Raw genomic sequence first — 21426 nt, forward strand, 5'->3', positions numbered from 1 at the left:
GTCCCTCTCCTGCCAAATGGCGACCGTGTGCCTTTTTCTCGAAGAAACTCTCCTCCGCAGAGAGAAATTACGATGTGGGAGATAGGGAGTTGTTGGCCATCAAGTTAGCTTTTGAGGAATGGCGCCATTGGCTAGAGGGAGCCAGACACCCTATTACCGTGTTTACTGACCATAAGAATCTGGCCTACTTGGAGTCAGCCAAGCGTCTGAACCCGAGACAGGCCAGATGGTCTTTGTTCTTTTCAATGTTTAATTTTGTTGTCACCTTCCGCCCTGGGGTTAAGAATGTGAAGGCGGATGCCCTGTCACGTTGTTTTCCGGGAGGTGGGAATTTTGAAGACCCGGGTCCCATTTTGGCTGAAGGTGTGGTGGTTTCTGCTCTTTATCCTGAATTGGAGGCAGAGGTTCAGGTAGCCCAGTCAGAGGCTCCTGATCTTTGTCCTCCTGGGAGGTTGTTTGTGCCTCTCGCTTTAAGACACAGGATTTTTAAGGAGCACCACGATACTGTCCTTGCTGGGCACCCGGGGGCAAGAGCCACAGTGGATCTCATCGCTCGGAGATTCTGGTGGCCGGCGCTTCGTAAGTCGGTTGAGGGTTTTGTGGCAGCCTGCGAGACCTGCGCTCGTGCCAAAGTCCCTCATTCACGGCCATCAGGTCCTCTCCTTCCGTTACCCATTCCTTCCCGTCATTGGACACATCTGTCCATGGACTTCATTACGGACCTGACTCGTTCCTCGGGGAAGACTGTGATTCTGGTGGTGGTGGACCGTTTTAGCAAAATGGTGCATTTCATTCCTTTTCCTGGCTTGCCCAATGCTAAGACGCTGGTGCAGGCATTTATTGATCACATTGTCAAATTGCATGGTATTCCTTCAGACATAGTCTCTGATAGGGGCACACAGTTTGTTTCCAGATTCTGGAAGGCTTTCTGTTCTCGCTTGGGGGTTCGGTTGTCATTCTCTTCTGCTTTCCACCCGCAGTCGAATGGTCAGACAGAGCGCGTCAATCAGAATCTGGAGACATATCTGCGCTGTTTTGTGGCGGAGAATCAGGAGGATTGGTGTTCTTTTTTGTCCCTTGCTGAGTTTGCTTTAAATAACCGTCGTCAGGAGTCCTCTGATAAGTCACCATTTTTTGGTGCATATGGGTTTCATCCGCAGTTTGGGACATTCTCTGGAGAGGGGTCTTCTGGTTTACCTGATGAGGACAGATTCTCCTCATCTTTGTCATCGATTTGGCATAAGATTCAGGATAATCTAAAGAGCATGAGTGAGAGATATAAGCGTGTGGCGGATAAGAGACGTGTGCCTGGTCCGGACCTGAATGTTGGTGATCTGGTATGGTTGTCTACTAAGAATATCAAATTGAAGGTTCCCTCCTGGAAGTTGGGTCCTAAGTTTATTGGGCCTTACAAAATCTTGTCCGTCATCAATCCTGTTGCCTACCGTCTTGATCTTCCTCAGACTTGGAAGATCCATAATGTTTTTCATAAGTCCTTATTAAAACCTTATGTCCAACCCATTGTACCCTCGTCTTTGCCTCCTCCTCCTCCGATTATGGTTGATGGTAATCTTGAATTTCAGGTCTCTAGGATTGTGGATTCTCGTGTTGTCCGCGGTTCTTTCCAGTACCTCGTTCATTGGGAGGGTTATGGTCCTGAGGAGAGGATGTGGGTCCCAGTGACGGACATTAAGGCCACTCGTCTCATCAGGGCTTTCCATAGGTCCCATCCTGAGAAGGTGGGCTCTGAGTGTCCGGAGTCCACTCGTAGAAGGAGGGGTACTGTCACCACCAGACATCTGAGAAGCTCTGACAGACGTCCTTCAGAACCTCCTCCTTGAGGTTCCTTTTGTTTTGCTTTCATTTTCTCATCTCGTTAGCCTCTCTCAGCTGTCATGTAGTTGCACTGATTGCATCCCTTTAAATCCCTTCCCATACTGCATCACTTTGCGGTTTATACAACTTCCTGGAGTATATGCATGCTGGATGCTACTACTGAGTCTTCTACAGATAAGTTTTGTTTATTCATTTGTATTTTCCTGTTTGCTGGATCCCAGGAGACCCTGACTCCCTCCATATCAAGTGTAGGGAGCCGGTGGTCGTGTCCCCTCACTATTATAGGGTGTTCAGGGGTTATTCAGTCGAGGTACGAGGATATGCAATCTTCTACCATTGAGAATTTTGCATAGGCTGAGCAGTTTAGGGAGAGAGCCAGGTCTGTTGCAGGGCTATCCCTTTTGTTCCTTAGTTTTGGATCCAGTCAGCCGGATCTTCCTTTTGTGTCTTCTAGTTTGCTGTACACCTTCCGTGACACAGTACAGGGAAGCTTCACTCTCATGGCATGATCATGGGTTCGCACTTGGGTTAGGGTATTCCGTTATAAGTTCCATTTATAACAGAATATAACGGAATTCGTAAGACGGAATGCAAAACGGAAGCCTGTCATAGAGATGTCATGTTTATTTTGTATTGTGTCTTAATGCTGTTTGGATCACTGAAATCAATCTCAAACACCTTTTATAATTCGTTTGCCAGGTAAGCCCAATTAAAGGAAAACTACTTAAGAAGGAAGTTCCACATTATTAAAGGGATTTTCCCAGCTCAGACAATGGGGGCATATCGCTAGGATATGCCCCATTTGTCAGATGCGTGTCCCTCTGGGTCCCTCTATACTGAGAACGGAGCCCTGATAGTTATGGAGGGCGCACTACGCTTGCGCGGCCACCGCTCTCATTCATTTTTATGGGGCTGCCGAAAATAGCCGAATGGGAGCGCAAGTGCGATGCTCTCTCATACACTTGTGTGGGGAGAGTACTTGGCGGTGGCCGGACCACGGGGGTTTCCCGGGGTCCTCCAGCCACCACTAAATTATTGGCCGTCAGAGTGTCATAAAATGCAGGAGTGGGAGTCAGAACTTTAGCTTACCGATTCCACAGCCTTGTTATCCACAAGTGCTGCTCGGCAGTATGAGAGACAATTCTAAAAAAATATTGGCCAAAACCCCAGTTACGCCGATTTGCACCACTTTTTAGACAGATTCTAGGAGCAGACATATTAGTAAATCTGAGCCATAACAAATATGAACCAACAGAGACATTAGATCGTCTGCAAATACTGTCAAATCTGACATGATCTGCAAACAAGAATCTTATGTATATGTCCACCCTTTCTCTACTGTGTATTGCAACTCTAATCGTGGTTTCACTGTAATCTTGTGTGGTATAGACTTGTCTGTTACTGCAAAAAATACACATTAATAGAAATAGAATAAAAAAAATTAAGACCTATGGAAAACCACATATAACATCCTGTGATATTTATCTATAGATACATTTGAGTACATTTAACGTCTACTACTATTTGTGCTTTAAAAGTAATTTCTCTGTGTAAAAGTCCATAATAATTCCTGGTTGTGTTTATTTTATAGTTCACGAATACCAGTAGATAAGGACAGACTGTATAATAAACCTCAAAGGGCATCAGATCGGTGAGAATTGTATGAAATAATCAGATGAGGAATTTGCATTTTCCTTTACAGCTTCTTCTCTCACAATGTTGCTGGAAGGAATATAAATCCGACACAGGAAAACCATATTACTACAACTCTCAGACGAAGGAGTCGCGCTGGACCAAGCCAAAAGACCTGGAGGAATTGGAGGGTAGGGAATATGTACTAATGTTTAGCGGACAGCAGACAGGGTTCTGATGTACTCGACTCCCATGAGATCCTTGGTTCTGAAAAGCAATATTTCAGACCTCCAGTTCTTTGCCTGTTTTGTACAGTTATAAAATAGTTTCCAGGGCATTTATAGTTACTTTATAGCCTTCTGAGTACATAGTTAACTTACTGTATTTGGCTAACTGTTAGGAGGGTGGTCAGCAAGCATGTCCTCATTCCATGTAGTATCATATTTGGAGATTAGTAGGGTGTCTGTGAATTATACCTTGTCAGTTTCATTGGGGAGGGTAGTGTTTCTACCATGACCTAGAACATCAGTGCGGCATTTCAATAATTTAACACAGGCACAAGTTGTTTCCGCTGCCTGCTCGTATTACGTTATTCACACCAGCATGGTGTACCAGAACAGAGCTGAGCCGACAAATCACCTACCTTACATTCAGTATACACCCCTGGCAAAGTAAATACTATGTTATGATCAAGATATGAAGCTAGTACCATCTGAACTGACGATTTTATGCTGATGCCAGTATTTAATTAAATAAGCAGAACTTGTTTAATGGACACCTGTTTTCATATAGCAAGAGATTGGTCCTGAAATTGTGTGACTCGTGGTCTGATTATGTGAAATATGCTCATCCAACGTCTGTGTTTTATTTTGCAGTGTTGATAAAGCAAGAGGAAGACAGTAGGTGAGTTACGTATAAAATATACCGTATATCATATAAACGCATATGGGTCTCTTGAAAGAAAGTGGTAGTTCAAAACAAATTTGAAGGGATTTTTTTGAGTGCTTTAGGGTACTTTCACACTGCCTGGCGAATCCGTCAAAACGTATGCAAACTGATGGCATTTGTCAGACGGATCAGGGTCCTCATCTGTCTGACAAATGCATTGAAATGCCGGATCCGTCTCTCCAGTGCCATCCGGAAAAACGGATCCGGCATTTATTTTTTAAAAATTGTTGCGGTCTGAGCATGCGCAGACCGCAATGCCGGATCCGTTTTGCCAGAACACACGGGGCCGGATCCGGCATTAATGCATGTCAATGGGAAAAAATGCCGGATCCAGCATTCCGGCAAGTGTTCCGGAATTTTGGACGGAGATAAAACCGTAGCATGCTGCGGTATTATCTCCGTCCTGAAAAGTCAAAAAGAACTGAAGAAATCCTGATGCATCCTGAACGGAATGCTCTCCATTCAGAATGTATGGGGATAAAACTGATCAGTTATTTTCTGGTATTGAGCCTCTAGGACGGAACTCCATGCCGGAAAAGAATAACGCTAGTGTGAAAGTACCCTTAGGCTCCATTCACACATCCGCAATTCCATTCCGCATTTTGCGGAATGGAATTGCGGACCCATACCTTTCTATGGGGCCACAATCCGGAATTGCGGGTCCGCAATTCCGATCCTGAAAAAAATAGAACATGTCCTATTCTTGTCCGCAATAGTGGACAAGAATAGGCATATTCTCTTAGTGCCGGCAATGTGCGGTCCGCAAAATGCAGACCGCACATTGCCACTGTCAGTGTTTTGCGGATCTGTGGATCCGCAAAACACACATGGATGTGTGAATGGACCCTTATACTGATGACCTATCCTTAGGATAGTAAACAAAGGAATGAAACCAGCACACACGGTCTCATCGGGTCACCAGAATGCATCAGCCGCAAAAAAAACGCGGATCCACAGCGGTCGTGCCAGAAGGTTGAAGTAGAAGAGTCACAGCAGCATCTCTGTTTTTTTTCTTTTTTATTGCAAAAGCTTCACTGCATGTATACAAATAAAGTGCAACGTTTCGGCTGTAACCAGCCTTTATCAAGCATAATCAAAATGTGACATATACCAACATTAAATAGCATAACCACCACCCTCCTCAAATGACATCAGCCAATAGTGTGCGTTCACCTGCCACACAAGATCGATCATGATTGGTCACAATAGTAATCCCTCTTTTGCATAAATCACTTGTCTCACCTGGGTAGAATACATCATAGAAACACTCACTCCCGCCCGATAATCGCGTCCCCTCCTCTGTAGTGCGCAGACTCGCGCTACTCACTGTTTACATGTCCCCACGGCAACCGCGCTGCAAGTCTTGTGGAGGTCCCGAGTGAGCACGTCACAATGTGTGACTATGCAAGCTCCAACGCCGACACCCGAACAAGCAGTCGCACGCAGATGTGACATCACACTGCGTCACCGTTGCCAAGATAACATATAAAGCTTAACGGACATAGCGAAACTGGAGTACCGGGAGCAAGGATCCCTCTATCCCATAGTACATGATATATACAGGGTGGGCCATTTATATGGATACACCTTAATAAAATGGGAATGGTTGGTGATATTAACTTCCTGTTTGTGGCACATTAGTATATATGAGGGGGGAAACTTTTCAAGATGGGTGGTGACCATGGCGGCCATTTTGAAGTCGGCCATTTTGAATCCAACTTTTGTTTTTTCAATAGGAAGAGGGTCATGTGACACATCAAACTTATTGGGAATTTCACAAGAAAAACAATGGTGTGCTTGGTTTTAACATAACTTTATTCTTTCATGAGTTATTTACAAGTTTCTGACCACTTATAAAATGTGTTCAATGTGCTGCCCATTGTGTTGGATTTTCAATGCAACCCTCTTCTCCCACTCCTCACACACTGATAGCAACACCGCAGGAGAAATGCTAGCACAGGCTTCCAGTATCCGTAGTTTCAGATGCTGCACATCTCATATCTTCACAGCATAGACAATTGCCTTTAGATGACCCCAAAGATAAAAGTCCAATTGCCTTCACAATTCTTGCTTGTCAGCTTCGATGTCTCATTGTACACATCAATTGACCATACTTATGGATAAAGTGTCGTGGATGTGGCCTTGGCCAGCACCGGACTCTCCCTGGATGCTTGCCGGCTTGTCCTCCGCCTCTTGGAGGTTGTCCTGAGGAGGAATTATTTTCTCTTTGAGGACACCTTTTACCAACAGAAGCGTGGCGTGGCCATGGGGTCCAATGTGGCCCCGACTTACGCCAACATGTTCATGGCGGAGGTGGAGAACAGGCTGGTATATCAATCTGAATTCTTTGGGAGTGTCCTGTGCTGGCTGCGCTACATCGGCGACATTTTCATGATATGGGGTGGGACTAGGGAGGAATTGCAGCAGTTTCACACTCACCTTAATAATGGTGTGCCGGGATTACAATTTACGGTTACGGCATTAGAAAATGAATTACAATTCCTTGATGTTATGGTACATATCACTGATGGAGTCATACATACTGATATCTATCAGAAGCCGACAGATAGAAACAACTTGTTGGCTTATGACAGTTATCATCCGCGACGCATGGTTGACTCCCTGACGTGGAGTCAGCTATTGAGAGTTAGAAGAATTTTCTCACAAGAAGTGAACTTTTCTAGGAGAGTTGATGAGATGTGCAATAAGTTTGTTGACCGAGGTTACCCTAGACAATTGCTATTAAAAACAAAGAAAAAGATCATGGGAATGGATAGGGAGTCCACGCTCATTGAGATGCCTGGTGGCAGGACTATGGAAAGGATTCCTTTTGTTTCCATCTTTGGACAGGACAGTGGTGTGATTGCCAATATCCTTAGAAAGGATTGGCATATTTTACAACGGGGGTTACCCGAGATTAAGGAATTTTCTGTCCCTTCAATTATGGCGTACAGAAGGAATGCTAACCTACGGGATAAGCTGGTGAAATGTGATGTGGGTACCCTAAAAAGAATGGTAATTTCCCTTGCTTGTCATGCTGCAATTGTAGTAATTTAATGAAGGGTGATACATTTACTCACCCCTATAATGGGAAGACGTTTAAAATCAATGTTTCTTTTACTTGTCGATCAAAAGATGTTATCTATATGATACAGTGCCCTTGTAGTCTCATCTATGTGGGTGAGAGAAAGGATCAACAAACATAAGAACACAATAAGGAAAGGTGCGCTGGATAAACCAGTCGCCAGACATTTCATTGAGCGTGGATATTCTATTAATCAGCTGCGGTTTAGAGTCATCGATGCAGTGGGTTCCCTTAGAAGGGGTGGAGATAGAGAAAAAATCTTAAGGAAGAAAGAGCTCAAGTTGATATACACCTTGCGTTCCCTACAACCACATGGTCTAAATTTGGATTTTAGTGTGGTAGGGATCGAATAAGATGATTCCCCAGTTAGGAGATATACAAGCACCTTATTGATGTCATCCTCTGTATTCTGTATAATCTTATTGATTTTTAAAATATTTTTAATATGTTTGTTATATCCTTTATAATGATATGTGTGATCAGCTAGTTCTAGATATACCGTATGCCCAATTCTCGAATTATATGCATGTTATCAATGTCATATATATGCTCTGCCCCAGCGTGTTGGAGGTGGGGATATACTGTATATATCATGTACTATGGGATAGAGGGATCCTTGCTCCCGGTACTCCGGTTTCGTTATGTCCGTTAAGCTTTATATGTTACCTTGGCAACGGTGACGCAGTGTGATGTCACATCTGCGCGCGACTGCTTGTTTGGGTGCCGGCGTTGGAGCTTGCATAGTCACACATTGTGACGTGCTCACGCGGGACCTCGAAAAAACTTGCAGCGCGGTTGCCGTGGGGACATGTAAACAGTGAGTAGCGCGAGTCTGCGCACTACAGAGGAGGGGACGCGATTATCAGGCGGGAGTGAGTGTTTCTATGATGTATTCTACCCAGGTGAGACAAGTGATTTATGCAAAAGAGGGATTACTATTGTGACCAATCATGATCGATCTTGTGTGGCAGGTGAACGCACACTATTGGCTGATGTCATTTGAGGAGGGTGGTGGTTATGCTATTTAATGTTGGTATATGTCACATTTTGATTATGCTTGATAAAGGCTGGTTACAGCCGAAACGTTGCACTTTATTTGTATACATGCAGTGAAGCTTTTGCAAGAAAAAAGAAAAAAAACAGAGTTGCTGCTGTGACTCTTCTACTTCAACCTATCCTTAGGATAGGTCATCAGTATCTGATCGATGGGGGTCCAACGCCTGACACCCCTGACGATCAGCTGTTTGAGGAGGTTTGAGACAGGCTGTGCATGGTATTGCAGCTCACTCCCATTCAGTTGAATAGGGCTGAGCTCGCCTAGACCATGTGACTGATGAGGCCTCTTTAGACAACTGATCGGCGGGGTTGCCGGGAGTCAGACCCCTGTCATTCAGAAACTGATCCTGAGAATAGGTCATTCGCATAAAGCACTCGGAAAATCTTTTTAATACAGTCATAATTATATTTTTTGTTCAGGTGAAGACTGGAAATTGTCTCTCATAAAAGTTTTTCTTAAAGAGTTAATCCATAAATTTAAAATGCACATTAAAAATAACATTTGCAACTACTATATGTGCCTATTATATTATATAGAGCTGAACAACGTTGGGGTCCATTATGTTTCCGCTCAGAAGATGATTTTGAAGCGGAGACAAAAGTTGTGCATGCAGGACTTTTGTCTTCGCTTCAAAATCATCTGAGCGGAAACATAACGGACCCCATTATAGTCTATGGGGTCCTAAGGGCTCCGTTTGGCTCAGTTATGTTCCTTCTCTGTCCTTTCCGTTCTCCTGCTCCTAAACGGAGCAGGAGAACGGCAAGGCTGAACGGTGATGTGAACGAAGCCTTACCTGCTTGGTTGAGTAAAGTACTTTTCAATCCTGGACTTGGCAAGCAGCTTCTGGCAGGTATCGGTCACTGATATGGACTGAGAAAAAACTCATAACTCCCATGGCTTTTGACCTCGCTGTCACCACCTTAACCTTCCAGAGACTAATGGTAGTTATATCAGGAGAGTTGAATGCCAAGCTTCTGATTTATCTTAAAGGGAACCTGTCATCAACTTTGTGCTGCCCATACTAACGGCAGTATAAAGTAGAGACAGGTGAGTTGATTTCAGCGGTCTGTCATTTATAAGTTAAAAGTTAGTGGTTGCTGAGAACCAATATCACAATCATTGCAGACTGGGCCTGGAAAAGAGTCCCGGCCACCTGAGAAGAGTCCTGGTTATTCATGAATCCCTGCTCCCCCTGCCCACCTGCTGATGGCTGACAGTCTTCTACCTAGTTTTCTCTCTTTCTCTCTAGGAGAGAACTGCCATTCATCAGCAGGTGGGCGAGAGAGCAGGAGATATGAATAACCAGGACTCTTCTCAAGTAGATCTGACTCTTTTCAAGGCCTGAGCTGCAATGATTATGATGCTGGTTCTCAGCAACCACTTACTTTTAGCTCATGAGTGACACACCGGTGGCATCAGCATTTCTGTCACTAATTTGTGCTGCCCTCAGTGACGTCAGCATAAAGTTGATGACAGGTTCCCTTTAATAGCATTGTCATTTTCTAAGCCACCTCTTCTAAACACTTTCAGAGAGTAGACTTGGTGCTGATACAGCTTGATCAGTATGTCTTGAATCTTAAATTGAGTGTCATCTATTCAGAAAAAGTATTGAGCACCTGGGACATGTCCAGTGCCAGTCGCTGAACTGCTTCTTCCAACATAGATTCACTGCATTTTCTGGCAGCCACCACTAGGGGGAGCACAATGCAAAGAGATTAACTGTTCCTATTGATATCAGTGGTAACTGTATAAAGTCCTATGCACTGAACTCCCCCTAGTGCTGTTTTATAATAGAATGTGTAGGAAAGCAGGAGATTTATCATATTTATGTATTTGTCACGTACGAGGGATGGAGATTTAAATCAGCCCTAACCTACTGCCCTCAACCGCCGTGATCAGGGTGTGACTCTAATGCCTTAAGCCTTATGCACACGACTGTTCCGTTTTTTGCGGTCCGTTGTAGAAATGCCTATTCTTGTCCGCAAAACAAACAAGAATAGGACATGTTATATTTTTTACGTAATAGGGCAAAGGATGCGGACAGCACACGGAGTGCTGTCCGCATCTTTTGCGGCCCCATTGAAGTGAATGGGTTCGCACCCGAGCCGCAAAAACTGCGGCTCGGATGCGGACCAGAACAACGGTCGTGTGCATGAGGCCTTATTCTCACATCAGTGTTCGGTCAGTGATTTCCATCAGTGATTGTGAGCCAAAAGCAGGTGTGCCTCGAAACACAGAACAGGTGCAGATCTTTCCCTTATATCTCTCTCTGTGTGGCCTCCACTCCTGGTTTTGGCTCACAGTCACTGATGGAACTCACTGAAGTTTGAATAAGGACTCATGCCCACGAACATAAGGGCTCCATGCCCGTATTGAGGACCGCAAATGGCGGGTCCGCAATATATACGGGCACTGGCTACATTCCCTCCGTGCTGCCTTGACTTGAATGGGTCCACGATCCGCAAGATATGGCCAAAGATAGAACATGTCTTATCATTTGTGGAGCGGCGGCATGGATAGGAAACACTACAAAGCGCTTTAGTGGGCTTTCGGGTCTGTGCCTCTGCACCACAAAAGACAAGGCATGTGCCGTATCTTGCGGATCGTGGACCCATTCAAGTCAGTGGGTCCACATCCGCACATTCCCAGTGCCTGTGCATTGCGGACCATTATGTGCGATCCGCAGCATGGGCACGGAGCCCTTACGCTTGTGGGCATGAGCTCTAAGGCTTAAGGGGTAATGCCACTCTAGAGCTCAATCTCACACTCGCCCCACACTCAGGCTACAACTAGAGCAAAGCACATACCCACGAACACACTCGCTGTTACCAAATACTTTAACACACACTCTTCTCACAAGTAGGCACAATGTAATACCAGTTGCACTGGAGTTTTTTAGGGCAACAAGGCCAACCATTAAAATGTTAGGCTTTAATGTACAAAAGGTACAGTACATAGTTAAAAAAAGAATTAAATAGACAGATATACAAGTGCTAACAAAGTTTTGAAATAAAAAAGGAGAAAAACAGAAAGTCTAAAACTTATCCCGTTGCTTGGTAAAAGTCCTTGCTGTCCTGGAGACAGGGAAGAAGAGGTACACAGTCGAATCAGATTGGGTCTCACAACTTGCGTCAATTAAAATGTCTATTTTCACATATTTTTTATTCACGACAGCAAAAGGGGAGGGCTGGAGGACAACCTTCTCCTTCGGGGTCCAGCCCTCGGGGGGGCACTTCATTATTCATGCTCACCCCATCTCCCCATCCAACTGGCAGATATGAAATATCAAGTACAGAAGGAATTGCCGGCACAGGCATGCTTCCATAATTCATATTTCACCATACAGATCATATAAACACTAAATATGAGCCATTTAGTGTCTACAGGAGATGAGATTCTTGTTAAGCAGGGACACCTGCAGTATGGAGTGTTTGGACTTCATGCGAAGCCCATGATGTACCAAACAGGATTATGAGAATTATTACCGCATAGGTGCTAACAGCCTATTATATATTCTCTCATATTCCTAAATAGAAACATGTTGGTGGAATATGTAGGAAGGCGCAAGGGTCCGTCGTTGACGGAAGGTATGTGTCACCGAGGTTCCTGGCCTTGGTGAAGTAAGAGCCGGTATTTTCAGGTGTCAGCGGCAACTAATACTGATTGACACTTCACTATTTTAGCATGGCTGTATAGCTGATCCGGGATGGCTCTTACTGGGAGTAGGCAAAGTGCTGGGTGGGTGACTACTCCCCACGTTCCAGGCCAGGGAGCGAACCCCCACAGTAGGAATACCCCTTTAACATCAATCACTCACTAATTTTATAATTTTATGTCATGACAAGTTTTAGCTCACCTGACTAATGTGAATAAAGTAGTGTGAGAAAATAAGCAAGTATTTAAAATGGATTGTGTTATTGTGATATTTACAGAATTGATCATGAAAGTAAGTCTGCAGCCTCCAGTCCTCGCTCTACTGCAGCTTTGTCTGACACTGAAATGGCACCTACTGAAGAGGTATTTGTGCTGCCGCCTAGTTTACCAGAGACAGCTAACACCACTGAAACAGAAACGTCACAAGAGGATGCCACAGTTAACCAGAAGGAGCTGATTAATAGGTGAGGCCATTGATCTGTGAAAAGGGATATCCTGTCCTTCTATATTGATGGCCTATCCTCAGGATAGGTCATCAATATCTGATCAGCGGGGTCCCAACACCTAACCCCCCCCCACCCTCTTGCTGATCAGCTGGTATGGCAGCGTTACTCCCATTCACTATTAAGAGCAGCACTGCAGTAACCAGCTTTGTCTGCTATACACAGTGGATCGAGCTGTAGCTCTGTGGGGTCTTCTGGAGGCAGAGCTACTGCAGAATGGATGATTGGTGGAAATGCAGTGTTTTGGACCCTGTCGATTAGATATTGAGGACGGACCATCAATATAAAAGGACCAGGAAAACCGACGTGAATACAGCGATTAGGGCAGCAGAGATGAAAATTAACTGTCTCTACCTTCTCTATGGGCTGCCCGGGTGTCACTGACAACCAGCTCCCTGCTTCCGCAACTGCATGTGCAGCTGCAGACTCGGCAAGGATGTTCACAAATGTCCTTATAGAGTCATATGCGGACCACCAGACGTTTTGTCTGGCAGTCAACAACTACTTAAAGGGCTTCTTTGAGTGTTTAATACTAATGCCCTATCCTCATGATAGGTGATCTGTAAGCATCCAACTTCCGGCCCCCTGCCGATTAGCTGTTTGAAGAGACTCTTCCTAGGCCAGTGATGTCACATTCATTGGTCACATGGACAAGGCGCAGCTCAGTCCCATTCAGTCGGACAGCGTTGTGCTTGGTAAGCTGTGAGGAGGCCGTGGTGCTCATGATCAGCAGTAGGTGCCAGACCCCCACCGATTACATACTGGTGACCTATCCTGAGGATAGCTGATCAGTATTAAACACCCAGAAACCCCTTTACATTTTACCACTGTGATTTGATTATGTTATGACAGTGCATAGATATAAATGTAACATAGCTGAATACTTGAAATTGGTATATGTAGCTGTGAAGTATTCATCCAATAAATGCTTACATGCTCCTGATCAATTATATTTTTTTCCTGATGTTTTAAATCGATAGCCTGCTAATAGAAGATAGCAAAGTGGAACCGGAGAAACAGTTTTATCACTGGAGCACAAAAGAAGAAGCTAAACAATTATTTAAAGAACTTCTGAAGGATAAGGTAAGATATACAAGTGACAGGCTTTAAAACACTTCTGGGGCCTTTGAAAACCACTTGTATCTGAGCTGCATATAAAAGTTTACACTTGCAGTACTGCAAGCCGATTGCCCAGGAACCTATGGTATTTCCAGTCAATTAGCATGCTACGGTAAATCGCCAACGTTTCTTGGATTGGTCTTAGAGTAATATTGGCTTCATGCAACCTTCTTCCATATGATCACAGTGGTCAACTGAATATAATGTGCATGAGCCCTTTAGAGACCCTTCACTACCAATCTTCTGTAATTTCGTTGTTCACCCTTTGGTTAGTTCTTTTACTGCAGGTTTTTATTGCTTTTTCAAAATTTCAGTTTATATTGCATGCGAAAAAAGATTACTGTAGACCCAGTGGGAGTAAAAAAATGATGAAAAACCTGACGCCATTGTGAAGAATGTGAATCTCATATCAATCTAAAATAATAGGTCCAGGGTGGACTATAGCAGTGTTTCCCAACCAGTGTGCCTCCAGCTGTTGCAAAACTACAACTCCCAGCATGCCCGGACAGCCTTTGGCTGTGCGGGCATGCTGGGAGTTGTAGTTTTGCAACAGCTGGAGGCACACTGGTTGGGAAACACTGGACTATAGGACTGGTGCAATGTAATTAGGCCTCTCACTATGGAGTTGCTTTTATACGAAGGCAGTATAGTGCTATGTATACATGTGCTCATGCCTGTGAATGTAAGTCATACATGGGAGGGCTGATATGATTGGAGATCTGGTATGGTACTCAAGGAATGATGGTTATCCTATGGATATCAACTGTACGGTTGATGTCGTGCCCGCTTCATCGCCTGGGGGGGAGGTGGGTGGGTGGGTTTGATGGGGATTGAGGGTTTTAAGAGTGAATTGGTCATGATAGATACCATTCTTCACTGATAGAAAATCATATTAATATCTTGCACTGTTGTTAGATAATATGCATAAGGTGTGATACGGCTTTGATAATATGTATCAATTAACAGAGATTATGTATATCTCATACTGTAATATGTATGTGCAATGATATTCATATTTTATTTTTTACCTCTGAAAAACGAATAAAAATTATCTGATTTAAAAAAAATTTAATAATACGTCTAAACACCTCCATAAAGAGCAACTTATATTGGATTATTACTTGTTTAGGGTGTTCCTTCTAATGCATCTTGGGAGCAAGCAATGAAAATGATTATAAATGATCCACGATATAGGTAAGAGCCATATTCCTATGTTTCTAAGTGTCACCTTCATCTTAGACTTCTAGATCTTAGCAAGACAGGAAATTCAGTGATTGCTTGTAAATAACCTGAAAGTGGTTTTCAGTATTAAAAAAACATACAAACTGGGAGCTGGATATGGGATCACATTTGGAAAAAAGCATATAGAAAAAATGCTCCAGCACTGCCGTACATAAAATCGGATTTTTGTTGATGTGTTTTGGGCTACAGTAGCCTTTTTACAAAATGGTGTAGCCCAAAACATGTCAATATTTTATCGGCTTTTGAAATTAAGAATCCGATTTTATGTACGGCAGTGCTCGAGCATTTTTTTTTGCATCTCAGCTGGAGTTCCATCTAAACGTGTCACACCGATTTGTAAGTGTTTGTGAAGCCCCTGTGGAGTATAGCTGGTAGAGGTGAAAACCTATCATGTGCAACTGGCACTGCCAGTCCAATAGTCCCACGTTGGGCTGTGCTTAAAGGGGTTCCTGCAGTTTGTTTTAACTGATGATCTATCCTCTGGATAGCTCATCAGCATCTGATCGGCGGGGGTCCGACACCCGGGACCCCGCCGATCAGCTGTTTGAGAAGGCAGCGGCGCTCCAGCAGCACCGTGGCCTTCTCACTGTTTACCGCTGGCCAAGTGACGTCACGACTTGTATCAACTGAGCGGGGCTAAGCTCTATTCAAGTGAACGGAGTTTAGCCGCGCCCAGGCCAGTTGATACAAGTCGTGACGTCACTGGGCCAGCGGTAAACAGTGAGAAGGCCGCGGCGCTGCTGGAGCGCAGCTGCCTTCTCAAACAGCTGATCGCCGGGGGTCCCGGGTGTCTGACCCCTGCTGATCAGATGCTGATTATCTATCCAGAGGATAGATCATCAGTTAAAACAAACTGCAGGAACCCCTTTAAATTTTTTGTGCTGTGGCCACATACCAATATAACACATAATTGCTTCACCATGTACACTACTCAACCTTGAAACTGCAACACCAAGAACAAGTTGTAAGATTATGCAAATTGAGAAAGCAGGTGTCACTAAAATCTGCAGATGATCAAATCTGCGGCATGTGTGAGGGGCATAAAAGCCAGAGTGAAAGCAAAGTTTTTTTTAACCACATGAAACCTCAAAAATTGGATCAAGTCATGTGGGATGCGATTCCTCCTGTTCGTCAGTATATCAGTTATGGCCACTTGTCAGAAACTGAGAGGGACAGAATCCTTGAACTAAGATACTTGGTTTATCACTGCGGCAAATCACTACACCCCTTGGCCGAAATGTTAGCACTATTTAACGTTGTGCGTCCCGGTGGTTGGGAGAACAATAATGACCTGGAATGAAGAGGTGCGCAGAGGTGAACCTCTGCACTGATGGATCGTCTGTTTAGAAGAAGTGCACCTAGTGATCCATTCTGTTCTGCAAGTGAAATAGACTTCACATCCCAAGTCTAGGACGGCAAACAGTCTCTACACAAACCATCACAACTACACAAGAATGGGCTACGAGCCAGATGTCCAGCTACAGGTGTTCCATTAACCTCACGCCACTGGTCTCTAAAGCTATCATAGTACACAGCACGATGGCAGTGAAGGCTGGAATGGCCTAGCCTCTAAAGCAGGCATGCTCAACCTGCGGCCCCCCAGCTGTTGCAATACTACAACTCCCAGCATGCCCGAACAGCCTACAGCTATCAACCTACAGCAGGGCATTGTGGGAGTTGTAGTTTTACAACAGCTGGAGGGCCGCAGGTTGAGCATGCCTGCTAGTCTAAAGCAACGAGTCCTGCTTTTGTCTCTGACACAATGAGAGCTGGAGATTGATCCGGAGACTATGTGGGCAGCTCATAAAAAGGCCTTCACAAGGCAATGTCACACCGGTCCTACTCCTCTCATCTTCATTTTAGGTACACTATTAGCTTGGTGTTAGATTGATTTGATTGTGGAACCAGTGGTACAGCCATTTCAGTAACGTGTCCCTAGAGCCATTTTTCAAAAAGACAATGCCAGACTGTGTTTTGCTTATGTTACTATGAGACTGTGTAGCCTAAACGTGCTACCCTAAGCTGCACCATCTCCGGACTTCTCTCCTGTCAATCACATCTGGGAAGTCTTGATCGGCAATAGCAAAGGGAGCTACCAGCATCAGATCTTGATGATTTGCATGCAGAACATTCCTCAGACAACCATTATATCCTTATTGATAGCATGCCAGGTGATGTAAGTGCATGTATTTCTGGCATTCATACGCGATACTGAATAAATGAAGATGTTTTGAATATTTGTTTCCATTTTTTATCATTTCCGATCCATATCATTAACATCAATTCTGTGATTTCCATAATTCCACAACTGTTACTTCTTGGTGTTGCAATTTAAATGTTAAAGAGGACCTGTCACTTCAAAATGCAATGCAATCTGAAAGCACCATGCTATAGTGCAGGAGAAGCCAGGCAGGAGGCTAGGGAGGTAGGTCACTGTCGCGGTCTGCTGTTGGATGCTCCACCCCATCGCCAGATGTCTTGATTCGCATGAAGGGTAGATGCAGCGGTGGCCGAGCAGGGATCTGGAGGGACGCGGGTGCCGGGGACCCGGTAAGTATAGTTTATAGGAGGGGCCCGGGCATTGTGGGGGGGTATTTGCACTATTCAATAACCCCTTTAATTCTTGCTCACTGATCCGTGTGGCGAGCGCTGTCAGTGATCTCTTCTCCTGTATTCCTGGCAGGCTGAGTAATTAACCAGCTGCCGGGAGAGATGCCTAAGCGAGCGGTAAGCGCTGGTTACAAGTAATGCAGGGAGGCAGGGGTAGCTGTTATACAGTATATAGGGACAGCCCAGCCCGTCTTCCCGTCAGTACGGCACTTTGCTATATTAGGAAGATGGATGTCCCTTAGCAATTCTCAATTGAGAGAGCACTGCTAATATACGATTTCCCTAAATAAAGTATATTAGAAAAATGTTCCCTATCTCTGTCCCTACACATTAGCAGGGGATTTTAATAGTGAGTATATGCTTTTTCCCCTTATGTTATCCCATTCAGCTGCAGATAAATTGTTAGGAAAAAAAAGACTGCAGGTTTATATTCTGAACAACTAGAGCATTGCCTTTGGCCCCAGCATACTCCACTTTGTCTAGTTTGTTAGTCCTGGGCAATATACTCTGTTGTTGTGGGGTAATGAAAATGTATTTTTGCGCAGTGCACTGCCAAAACTGAGTGAAAAGAAGCAGACATTCAATGCTTACAAGTCTCAGCGTGAAAAAGAAGAGAAGGAGGAAACTAGACTCAGGGCTAAGGAGGCTAAAGAGAAGCTGCAGAGTTTCTTAGAGCAGCACGAAAAGATGACGTCAACCACACGATACAGGTACTAAAGTTTTATCAGAAATAAAAATGCAAAGGACAACTTTTTGAATCAATTTGCTTCTTTATATATAGTACCTGTTCAATATATAGTGCTGACAATGGACTTTATATTTGGTTTGGTTTACCTTCCAACCTCTGGGGATAGGAGTGAGGGAGCTGGACAACTGCTACTTTACCTTGTATTTGTACAGGGATTAGTGGTGCAGTTTAATTGCAAAGTTATTTATAATATTAAAGCTAAAGGCCTTATATACACAACAGTATGTATTTTGCAGTCCACAAAATATGGATGGCATCTGTGTGACGTCTATGTTGCATATGTTTTTTTGACGATTCATTGACTTTAAAGGGTCTGTGGTCTGCATTATGCAGCCAAGTACAGGACATGTTCTTTCTGTTCTCAACAAGGAATGGCAGAAATGGGAATACCCCTTTAATTAAGCCCCGTACGCTGCCACCTTTTATTTCTGATTATCCATCACATCCCCATGTTGAAGCACCAGTTTAGCCCAGGACTTGAAGCCATAATGTTTCACGGATGTTTGCTTTCTGCACTGTTCTGTTTCAAATCACTATTTTAATTATTATCTGTCAGGAGCGGACTGGCCATAGACCCTACAGGAAAATGTTCCGGTGGGGGCGATGCCCAAGGGGCCAACAAGCCCTCCACTCTGCAGCTGGCTGGGTACATAATGAGCACTCTGCAGTAATTAACTCTGTGAGAATTAGGTAGTCATGTGTGACTGTGGCCTGCATCTCACCTCCCAAGCCCCCTGCCCAATATCCTAATCAGAGACTACTGCAGGAGGAGGAGGACAGAAAATGGCAGCTATTGATGGGCACCACAGAAGGGCAACTTTTGGGGAAATATATTGTGCTGCACTGTGGTATTTGGTTTTGCTGGGGCAATATTTTGCAATATGGTATAGCTGCCCTTGGCTACTTCTGATGCCCACCTTCTGTCAATTTGGATCTGCCTACAACATGGGACCACTTGAAGATTTCTTTTTCCAGGGCCACTTTAAGTTCCCAGTCCATCCCTGTTATCTGTGACAATGAAAGTTGTTTTAGGAGCCTTCACACCATAGTATCAGAGAAACAGAGAACTAAACCTTAATACTGTACATTAGGAAAATCATTAATTTTACAGTTATCAACCATTTCTAGAAATGATGGTACTTTCTTCAGGACAGTGGCAAATTCTCTAAACATGGCAAACAGCCCAATTCTCGAAATTTAAAGTACAGCGTGGCCCACAAAAAGTAGCCCACTTCCAGCGATCGTATGACAAGATGCACGAGCAAGTGGATTGTTTTTCCTTAATTACCCACAAGTCACAAAAGATGCTGAAAGTGGTCCCCGTTCAGGTCTATGCACCTTTAGTCACGTCAGATTATGTTGGCTGATACCGTTTGCAGCTCTTCAACAGTGATTTGGCAGAAGAAAAAATGTCCTGCTTTTTCCAACAAGATGAGAGACATGCCACACCTCACAGAACTCACTGGCATGGTTCATGAACTGTTAGCAAGAGGTTATGGCCACCACGTTCTTCAGACTTGTCCACATGTGATTTTTATCTGCGGGGAAAGTGTCCGCTACCAATGCACATCCCCTGGATGAATTAAAGGAGAACATCACAAACACTATCCGCAGCATCACAAGCCGTATCAGCCAACATAATATGAACGGAGGCCATCTTTTGTGACTTGTGGGTAATTAAAAAAACAATCCACTTGCTCATTCATCTTGTCATACTATCGCTGGAGGTGGCCAACTTTTTCGTGAGCTAATCTGTATAACCATTCAGGGAATGTGTCTCATTATTTAGCATAGTTAGCATAGTATATAAGAAAAAAAAATACATTTGTCCATCCAGTTCGGCCTATTATCCTGCCAGTTGATCCAGAGGAAGGCAAAAAAAACAACCCTGTGAGGTAGAAGCCTATTTTCCTCACTTAAGGGGAAAAAAATTCCTTTCTGACTCCAATCAGGCAATCCGAATAACTCCCTGGATTAACGACCCCTCTCTAGTAGCTATAGCCTGTAATATTATTACACTCCAGAAATACATCCAGGCCCCTCTTGAATTCCTTTATTGTACTCACCATCACCACCTCCTCAGGCAGAGAGTTCCATAGTCTCACTGCTCTTACCGTAAAGAATCCTCTTCTATGTTTGTGTACAAACCTACTTTCCTCCAGACGCAGAGAATGTCCCCTCGTCACAGTCACAGTCCTGGGGATAAAAAGATGATGGGAGAGATCTCTGTACTGACCCCTGATATATTTATACATAGTAATTAGATCTCCCCTGAGTCGTCTTTTTTCTAAAGTGAATTACCCTAATTTTGATCATCTTTCTGGGTACTGTAGTCCACCCACTCGTTATTACTTTAGTTGCCCTCCTCTGAACCCTCTCCAGCTCTGCTATGTCTGCCTTGTTCACAGGAGCCCAGAACTGTACACAGTACTCCATGTGTGGTCTGACTAGTGATTTGTAAAGTGGTAGGGCTATGTTCTCATCACGGGCATCTATGCCCCTTTTGATGCAACCCATTATCTTATTGGCCTTGGCAGCAGCTTCCTGACACCGGTTTCTACAGCTTAGTTTGCTGTTCAAAAAAATGTATAGGTCCTTTTCCATGTCAGTGTTACCCAGTGTTTTACCATTTAGTATGTACGGGTGACTTGCATTATTCCTTCCCATGTGCATAACCTTACAATTGTCAGTGTTAAACCTCATCTGCCACTTATCTGCCCAAGCCTCCAATCTATCCAGATCCCTCTGTAGTAGTATACTGTCCTCTTCAGTGTTAATTACTTTACACAGTTTAGTGTCATCTGCGAAAATTGATATTTTACTGTGCAAGCCTTCTACAAGATCATTAATAAATATATTGAAGAGAATAGGGCCCAAAACTGACCCCTGAGGTACTCCACTAGTGACCTAATCTGAGTGTGTACCGTTAATAACCTCCCTCTGTTTTCTATCACTGAGCCAGTTACTTACCCACATACAGACATTTTCTCCC

At 44.1% G+C, this 21426-nt stretch overlaps 1 protein-coding gene across 12 annotated transcripts in view; it reads left to right on the forward strand.

Moving 5' to 3' along the window:
• Positions 1-21426, forward strand: part of PRPF40B (pre-mRNA processing factor 40 homolog B) — a 99948-nt gene that overhangs the window by 44036 nt on the left and 34486 nt on the right. For 11 of the 12 annotated variants that reach the window (XM_040425477.1, XM_040425478.1, XM_040425480.1 and 8 more), the window contains 6 exons: positions 3539-3659; positions 4344-4371; positions 12491-12676; positions 13690-13798; positions 14964-15028; positions 18232-18396. In XM_040425477.1, the coding sequence (XP_040281411.1) occupies positions 3539-3659; positions 4344-4371; positions 12491-12676; positions 13690-13798; positions 14964-15028; positions 18232-18396 (674 nt within the window). The remainder of the gene's footprint in view (positions 1-3538; positions 3660-4343; positions 4372-12490; positions 12677-13689; positions 13799-14963; positions 15029-18231; positions 18397-21426) is intronic. The other variant, XM_040425485.1, reaches the window with a different exon arrangement.

This window comes from Bufo bufo, chromosome 3 (genome assembly GCF_905171765.1).
Source record: "Bufo bufo chromosome 3, aBufBuf1.1, whole genome shotgun sequence".
Classification (NCBI taxonomy): Eukaryota; Metazoa; Chordata; class Amphibia; order Anura; family Bufonidae; genus Bufo; species Bufo bufo.